This window comes from Denticeps clupeoides, chromosome 1 (assembly GCF_900700375.1).
Source record: "Denticeps clupeoides chromosome 1, fDenClu1.1, whole genome shotgun sequence".
Lineage (NCBI taxonomy): Eukaryota > Metazoa > Chordata > Actinopteri > Clupeiformes > Denticipitidae > Denticeps > Denticeps clupeoides.
This window is the reverse complement of record NC_041707.1, coordinates 20,856,760-20,866,196: the sequence shown is the minus strand read 5'-3', so window position 1 is coordinate 20,866,196 and position 9,437 is coordinate 20,856,760. Positions and strand designations below refer to the sequence as shown.

At 45.0% G+C, this 9,437-nt stretch overlaps 1 protein-coding gene across 1 annotated transcript in view; it reads left to right on the top strand.

The window, feature by feature from the left end:
• Positions 1-7,173: 7,173 nt before the first annotated feature.
• Positions 7,174-9,437, top strand: part of efnb3b (ephrin-B3b) — a 49,793-nt gene continuing 47,529 nt past the window's right edge. The window contains exon 1 of the mRNA XM_028956137.1: positions 7,174-8,161. Coding sequence (XP_028811970.1) covers positions 8,046-8,161 — 116 coding nt within the window. The 5' untranslated portion in view covers positions 7,174-8,045. The remainder of the gene's footprint in view (positions 8,162-9,437) is intronic.

The following is a 9,437-nucleotide window of genomic DNA, read 5'->3' as shown; positions in this document are numbered from 1 at the left end:
TGTAATGCTTATTTTAATTTCATTATTTTCTTCTTGTCCCTTTTTGAGTGTTTTGCCAATTGGTCATTTGTTTGGTCAAATTGGCAATTTTCTTAATAAATTTAATATGCTTTAATAAATGTAATAGTGAAATAGTTTTAGTACAGATGTGACATTGTATAAAAGTGTACAGATCTGGAAAATTCAGGAGTTTCAAACACCGCTCTATAGCAGCCAGATCTTGCGTTTATGATGGTGCCAAGTTAAGAGCAGGAAAACCATGTCAACACAGATAGCGGGAGTCGTTGGTTTGACTCATTTTATGATGCCTTTGAAAATCGGATTGACGTAACGTGGGAGTGTCTGTTGCAATGAGAGTTGCATTTTAAGGTTTTTATGCTGATCAGCCATAACACTGTCCACCCACCTAATAAAGTGAAGATCATGCTTTTGCTGCCAACGCAGCCATGATCCACTGATGTATGCACCAAGTGCCCCTAGTAGCAGATCCAGCTACAGTCTTGCCATTTTTTTAGGTGTTTCCTTCATGGATATCGCAGCACATCCCACAGATGCTTGATTGGACTGAGATCTGAAGAATTTGGGAGCCAAGTAAATGTCTCCCAATCATTCGCATTCAGACCAATTTTTTTTTACCGTTTTTCTTTTTCTTGGTATTGCATTATCATAATGAAAGATGTCACTGCCATCAGGGAATGTGTTCCATGAAGGCATGTACTTGGCAAGTAGAAGTGTTTAAGTAGGTGGAACTTGTTAAAATATCATCCACCTGAAGGCCAGATCCAAGGTTTCTCAACAGAACGTTGCCAAATGTTTTAGTGTATCTTGGTGCCAATGTACACAAACCATGCAATCTACACGATGTGACAGAAAGTATGATTCATCAGACCTTCTTCCACTGCTCTGTGGTCCAGCTCTGATTCTCATATGCCCATTGTATGGGCTTATGGTTGTAGGTCAGACACCTTTTTAATATGAGAACCAGCAAGAATTTTTTTTCTTCTCCTGGATCACATAGTACAGGCTGGGCCATTTATATGGATACACCTTAATAAAATGGGAATGGTTGGTGATATTAACGTCCTGTTTGTGGCACATTAGTATATGTGAGGGGGCAAACTTTTCAAGATGGGTGGTGACCATAGTGGCCATTTTGAAGTCGGCCATCTTGGATCCATCTTTTGTTTTTTCAATAGGAAGAGGGTCATGTGACAAATCATATTTATCAGTAATTTCACAAGAAAAACAATGTTGTGCTTGGTTTTAACGTAACTTTATTCTTTCATGAGTTATTTACAAGTTTCTGACCACTTATAAAATGTGTTCAATGTCACCAACCATTCCCATTTTATTAAGGTGTATCCATATAAATGGCCCACCCTGTACAATTCAGCCTGCTCTCACTGCAAGCTCAAAGTCAAGACTGACTTGTAGTAGACATGTAGCATGAAAGCGCTATCTAGTTCTTGTAGGTTTGGAACAACAAAGCTGTTCAGAGTATTGGTCTGATGGGCCAGTAGATCTGGTGGCCACCATTATGACATGAATTTGCTGTAAGCCGTAGCTTCAAAGACGTTTTTTTTTCCTGGCACGTCTGAAGATTGGAGCCACCCTGCTGAGACATGCCCAGCTTGGGGGCCTGGAACACCGACTGCTGCGCTGCCTCCTGTTGATCTGAGTGCCACCCTGCCAGGACAGTAATTACTGCGACTGAGCGAGGAAAAGGGAAAATGTCCTTTCTGTCACTACTGGAATACATACCAGAAAGCCTTTAGGAGCATCCAGCCAGACTTTCTTCGTGTTTAAGGCATTCAATCGGCAAATGTTTGCAGTATGGAGTAGTTTTATTAGCTGTCATAAAGAAAACTGAAACACGACATGACAGCTGACAATTGTTGTTTTCCATGTTTTATTCATTAAGAAATTTGATTTACAGATGGCTTTAGTGGAAAACAAGTGTCTAATCTACTGTCACAGTCCTAAGTGTAGGGGTTAAGAAACATGACAAGGGTGTTGAGAGGATGACACACACACACACACACACACACACACACAAAGGGCACATAAACACACACAGGCTGACAAAAAGGGGTCTATCACACAAAGCAACAGCGCACACAAATGAGATCTCCCAATGGAGCTCCTTGCAGGTAGCCATAGACCCTGGGGACCTCCTGAAAGTGGAAGGGCCTAGCAGACCCTGAGGACCTGCCAAACATCTGGAGTCCCTTTGTATTGGTGGTGGTGACAAATAGTCACACAGAACCTGTGGGAGCACTACATTATGGTATTGGAAGACCCATGTCTCTAGTGACACTCCAGTTTTCGAGAGCCATGATGATAAACACACAAGGGGCCCCGTAATCAGAAGGTTGCTGGTTCGAATCCCGATCCGCAGGGTGCACAGGACAAATTTCACTGTGTGCACCCTGTGCTGTGCTGCCGTGTATCACAAGTGACAATCACTTCACTGTTCACAAAGAACAGTCTTATATGGAACTGAATTTCTACTATATTGACTTTTCAAATGTTTCCACCTAAACAATTCCTCTTGTTTCACATTGGATTGTTCATACAAAATTGGCACTTTAGTGTGATGCAGACATACATACATAGAGACATACAATATCAATATTCTATAACAATAAGATACCCTGCTGATTGAGACTGCTCTTCAAGATATTACATTTGCTGAGCAAGGGGATCGTTTTAGCCAGAAGCCCCTTGGGTCCGTACGCACAATTTTCAGAAGCCAATTTCTTCAAGCGATCTTCCCAAGTCTGAGACTGTATTCATAGCAAAGTTCCCCTCACACACTCAGGGAATCTCACCCTTTTCACAGCCGCACAATGTCTGCGCCATGCATCCCTTCCCTCTGGCAATGCGACTCTGTGAGGGACATGGATAATTATAGCAGCTGCTTGGTATCCAGCCATTACACTGACACATTGGCTGTGGGACAGGAAGTTTTAATAATGGGCTGTAATTGTTTGTGTTCTGGCATTCTGGGATGGGGAAGGGGGAAAGCCAACTGAACAAGCCTCGCTCATCTTCAGGAAGCCTCCCAGCAAAGCCTTACATTGCCAATTCTTGTCAAATGTGCCAGATCTCACATTCTGGATTATCAGCCCACCCCCTTCAATTTTACTCCCTCTCTATTAACAAGACTTTGTATGCCCAGTTCCAAAGCCCTGTTGATCAGGCAGCGGCTGGAGGCTGAGCAGAAGCAGGGGTAATGGGTAGGAAAGTGCCCTGATTCAGAGGCCTGCTGTGTTGGGATGAGATGAAGGGGAAGAGACTGGGCATAATAAAGGCCCACAAAGGGAGCCTGGAGCATAGAACAATCCAAACAGGACAAGCAGAAACTTCCAGTAACTCTTGGATCAAGAAAGCTGAACAATAAAAAAGTTATTTGTATTAATCTTTATACTGTTTGAGGTAATGAGCCACTGAAGTGATTGTGAAGCACTGCAGCACAGCACACGGCACACATAACAAAATGTGTCCTCTGCATTTAACCCATCAGCAAAACGTGATGTTTCATTGGAAAGGTGCTATTACCTTCGCATTGAAAGACTTCTTTTCAGTATTTTCAGGAGTTCTGCAAATTTCAGTTGGAGCGTGAAAGTAGGCACTACCATGAACTGGCCATGCTTAGAGCAACAGTTGGGGTGAATGATGTGTTCATATATACTTCGGTCCCATCACAGTAGTCACACACAGTCACACTGTCTAACTGGACACATTATTCAATGCGCAAAACACCATTTTGAATAACTCGTGTTACGAGTTAATATGAAAATATGTTAATATGAAACAGTTTAATGATGGTAACAAACCAGTCAAAGCACAAGCATAGAATTTTAAGAAAATCATATAGGACCTAATTTCCCTAACATGGCAACATTAATACTGGAACGCATGCAGAATCATACACAATGTTCTGACATATGAGGCAATCGGAAAATGTCCTAAAGGAGGACAAACGTCTCATAAATCACTATTCATATTGCTCCCTGCTTAGTCCTATTCATATGTGCCAGCGCTAACATGTTGGCAGATGTGTGTGTTTCAGAGAACAGCTGCTGCAGAACTGTGTGGTCTGCGTCATGAGGGACCTTACGGTCGCCATGTTTAATGAGGTCATCATGAATAAATGAACAGCACTAAAGGAAGGCTTTTTCGCCGCTCAAGCATCAGTGGACAGAACCAGGCGGAGACTTTTTCTCCCTGTCCAACGCCATCATGTCTTCTGACTCCTGTTAATCCATGTCTGTATTTCTATTTGTCCTTATCTCTGTTGCCACTCTGTCTTGCCCTATCTGTCTGTCCAGGGGCAGTGCAAGCTAAGAAGGGTGTTGCAATTCTCTGTCAGCGATCAATCAGCCTGGCCCTGTTTACACTGGCGCATTTTTAGCACCCAGACAGCAATTTCAGCGTCTCTTGTAACACAAAAATCAATGTCTCAACACACGCGATCCTAGTCTACACATTCTGGTTTTGGGTATTGCCAATCGGACTGCTCAAAATGCACTTTGAGTGCCGAATGCAAATGGGCTATCTGTCAAGCTATTTATGTGACACTTGCTCCCCCCCTTGCTGAGAGATTCGTGCACAGGCAGTGACACGCTGCAAGGCATTGTGCCAACTGAATTATGGCCCTCAGAATTTAATTTGTAGGTTCCCCGCACATCACTGTAACAGTGAATGTGCACACTTGACATCTTGTTTATGGCCGTCAGGGACTGTCATTAACGGGCCGCATTTCAGTGCGCTGGTGACGAGCTGCACGCTGCACCACCCTGGATACTGGAAGAGTCCACGATCGTTTGCGAGCTAATTTCCCCACCAGGTAAAACTGTCAGTCCTAAAATAACACCCCCCAATATATTTATTATATGGGGCGATTAAATGACCCACCTGAGGAAATGTTTTGTGCTTGTGGTGCTTTGTGGCTTGGGTACTAAATGAATCATCTTCTCTGTTGTAGGTCTGCGGGAGTAATGAAGGGAAATCAATATCTCTTTCTTCTTTCCTTCTGGAAATGTGTGTCTTCAAGCATCTGAGGGGGGTCAGGGTTTCATCCACGTGGAGTTGAGAATTACGGCCACAGGGCTTCAGACTTTGTGTGGACTGATGTATTGGTCTGAAAAACCACCCTGGATTTGTCTGTGGTCATCCTGTCGTCCAGAGCCTTGGGAGAATTGGGTTTGGCAGATATTTGTTTTTAATGGACAGTTTTTCAACCCGGGGATCTGCTGCCTCCACTTTCCAGATTTTATGAGCCTGGTTTTAAGGTCTGGGTACCGCATAAACGAGTGTGGTGGTGAGGATTATGGTGTATAGGGGGGTAAAAGCACAGCCTGATCTCCAGCTCTTCAGTTATTGATATTTTAAATGCTGCAATTGTGTGGGTTGGTGTTCACCAGCGCTGCGCAGGGCACACACACATACACAACATGCACTCAAGACTTATGGACAATTTAGAGGCACCAATTCACCTATAGCACTAACATTCAGAGGTCCAAGCCAGGTCCAAGCCAGGATCCAAACTCGCCACCGTGTGACGTTAGACCACGTCACTAACCACCACACCACTGTGCAAACGGTTAATCTTGTAGACACAGAGAAAGTAAAAATTCTGGGGGAAATATTGTTTTTAATTAATGGAGAGCTGGCTGTTAAAATTGACTCAGGTACTCAGGCAACTTCTTTGTTAAGAATGAGCTTCTATATTGTTATTATATATTTATCATTATGTGTTTTCATGAATAAGGTATTTATTCAAATTCAGTAGTTTTTTTGCTTTCATGGTAATTTTTTTTTACATCATGACTCTGTGTTTTATATATGTCTTTGTTATCCTGGTGTTATCTGCACTGCATAACTTGTCTGACCTGAGAGCAACGGGAAACGTGTAAATCTCTCCCTCCATAAAGTCATACGAACAGTTTCTGGATCCTCCTCCTTCATGCAGATAATGTGCACTGTCTGTCTGCTCTGCTGTGGTACAGGGAGATGATGTCCTCATCGCCAATATTACTGTGACATCATCCCGAGTGCAGAGACTTCTCTCCAGTGTTGCCCTGCGACTACTGCTGCTGATTCCAAACAAGGAGACCTGGGCTTGCTTGACAGCCTGGCTGCTCACTACCAAGTGCTACAAGGGCATGCAGATTAGGTGAATTTGGCCCTGGTGTGCCTGTGCAGATTTATTTGACCTGGTGCCCGGCTTGGCGTTTAATTCTGCCTTGGAAATTGGATGGACTCTGGTTACCCTCCTGACCCTGATCTGGACACCCCCAGATCCAAATATATGACTCATGAAAGTACTTATCTCTGTCACAGAGTAAATGTTAATCAGTTTGGTACTGATGTTGGATCATAGTTTTCTAACACACCACCAATATAAGGATGAACTCACTGTTCCTACAGTTCTCCTATATGGCCACAAAATGGCAGTATAGTCAAAGGTTCATCCAAACTCCCTATTTGACATACAAGGGTTTCGGGGGTGCTCTGGACTATAACTGCTATTCATTGGGAATTAAACTGTTAGGCCAATTTTTTGGTGACAAAATAAAAAATACAACAATACAGCAGTCGCACAGATTAACACGTCATTCTAGCAAGCAATATAAAAACGACACATTCATTAGAATTAGAATTCATTGTAAGAATAATAAAGTGCACAGTAGTTGCACGGCAGCAGAGCAGTGATGCTCGCTTACTACAGACTGTAAATGTGAAAACTTCTCTGCCCCCCACGTCTGACGCCAGAAAACCCCCTGGGTGCAGTTCCGGCTCCGGCCTGGGGTCGGTGGGGGCGCTGCAGCGCTGTTCATCTCCCAGAGTCGCCGCGCTAGTCGCGCCCCGGGGTGGTCGGGTCCTCGGGGGGGGGGGGGGGGGGGGGGGGGGGGGGGGGGGACGACACACTCACCGTACCACCCGGCCGGAGGGGAGGGCGTATACGGGCGACTATGTAAATTTAGGGAGGGCCATACCGCCTCTTTCAAAAAAACGGGGGGAAGGAGAGAGAGGGAGGGGGCACCCTAAAGACAAAAAATCCGCTCCGTTGGTGCGCCTGCCAGCCGGAAGATGGGATTTTTTTTTTATTACCGAACACACCTCCCCTTTCTCCTCCCTCCCTCCCTTCCTCTCTTTCTCAAACTAGTCAGTCTGTCAGTGTCCTGCCAGCGTTAGGACAGGTCCAACCACCGGGATATTTTTATATTTAATAATATTCTTTTTTCCCCATTCTTTTTAAACCACGGCTGCAGATGACTCACGTGATACGTTCCCAAAAAAAAAAAGCATCTCCCCGCGCGAACCACATGGATGTTCCAGCCTTAAAGACTGGGAATCCGGGTTGTGTTTGCATTAGTTGAGCTTCTTTTTATTCTGGTCTCCCCCCCCAAAAAAAAAAATCTGGATGCGGCGGGATCGGGAATTCGTCGGACGCAGGGAGACACCAAGCTGATTTGTGAAGAGACCTGGGGAGGAAATTGCCGAAACGGGATGAAGGACCTGCGGGAGGGAAAGTAACCTGCTCTGTTATAACCCATTACTGTCTTATAATTTATTTATTATTGTCCCCGCTGCTCCATTCATCTCGGCCGGAGGAAACCAGACGAACCGAGTCCCGTTTGACGCATAAAGACGAAGAATCCTCAGAAGGACCAGAAGTCGCCAGGTGCTGCGCGCAACAAGGATACGACGAGACCCTGGACCAGTTCCAAAGGGAAGTCGTGGAATTAGTGTAGCCTAGAATTTATCGTCGGGACTTCGTATTTCTCGCCTCCTTTCCTCTCGTGGCGAACTTTTGCTCCTGATTCACCCCGGGTCCGGATTTTGGATCTAAAAAAATATATATATATATAGATATTCTTATTCCGTCCATGCGGACTGTCGAGTTGATCTCCCACTCCGCGCAACGAAGGATTCACCTCCAGCCTGCCGGCCTTTAACTCTCAGCCTCCATCCTCCGGGACAACGCCAGAAGTCCCGTTTCACCTTGAGTGGGGCCGAGCAGCCGGGATTTGGGAATGGCGAGCGCGAGCTGCGGCTGTAGGCTGGGAATTCTGCTGGTGTTCATAGTGGATGTACTGGGGATCACGGCGACCAACATGGAGCCGATCTACTGGAACTCCTTAAACAAGAGGTAGGAAAAGCACTCGCTGCCCCCGTCGGCTACCTGCTTCTTTTTACGCGTGTGCGTGGGAAGTGTCTGTCAACTTGGCGCGCACTTCTGCAGACTTTCCTCAAATTAACGTGGCTCGAACCCTCGTCATTTCTAATCACGTGTTTTCCCGGCGCATCCCAGAGTGCAGCGTTGATCATAATCAGTATGCACCAACGAAGACAGGCAGGTAACAGGAATGTGACGGAGCCGTCCCGCGCTGGAAACTTTTCAGGATGTGTCAACTTGTCAGACCTGAAGCTACGGGCGTCACTGTGACAGGAGATGTACAGAGTACATCCAGAGTACAGCGAGCACAGAAGTTACGAGCCCCGACTACTCAGACTAATAAATGCCCCATTTCATTGACTCACAGCACCCAGACCGTGTTGCCAGAACTCTCGAAGTGACCCAAATGGCTTTATTATTATTATTATTTATTTTTTTTTTTTGGGTCAAAATGTGTTGGTAGTACAAGTTCACCGACAGGACAGCACTTATCAGTTTAAATTACATTTGCAGTCGCTCAAATGAAAGCCATGCAGTGAACATAAAATGATATGGATGCGCTTAATACGTCCGATAAAAGCTTTTTCCACAAACTATACGACTTCAGACATGCTCCTGCTTTATCTGTCATATTGAACTAGCTGATGCAACACGCCACATGCTGTCTGAACGAGTCAACCGCAGCGTTGTCTGTAACAGAGTTAAACCCTGAGCGCAGTTAACTCCGCCAACCTGGCAACCACGGCAGCCACGCTCAGAAGAAGCTGGTGTCCGAAGCGCAGTTACCGTTCAATTAAATGTGAACTACGACTTCAATTGATATACTTTATGTGGTCCTCTGTTAACTACAGTTGTGTTGCCAAGGGAGTTTGATTTAACGCCCAACCAGCGATATGCTTGATTAGATGATTAGAGGCCGCACATCCATGGCCTTTAATCATTTCCCCATTTAAGGAAAGATCAGCGTAGTTAATCTTGTGTCATGAACATTGGACAGTTGGACACTGAGGGGGTCCTGCACTGCGCCATGGGCCCACTAATGTCTCAAATGAGCTGACTGAGTTATTGTTGGACTAAACCAGATATAGAACATATCTGAATATATAGAATATATATTGACCACCACCCCCTATTTTTTGACCCTTTTGGTACATTTCCTGACCTCTTGAACTTTCCCTGTTAGTGATAAGATTTCATTTTCTTACCCACGTCATGCGGTTTTGTTGGGGCTCTTGCTGCTGTATTTAGT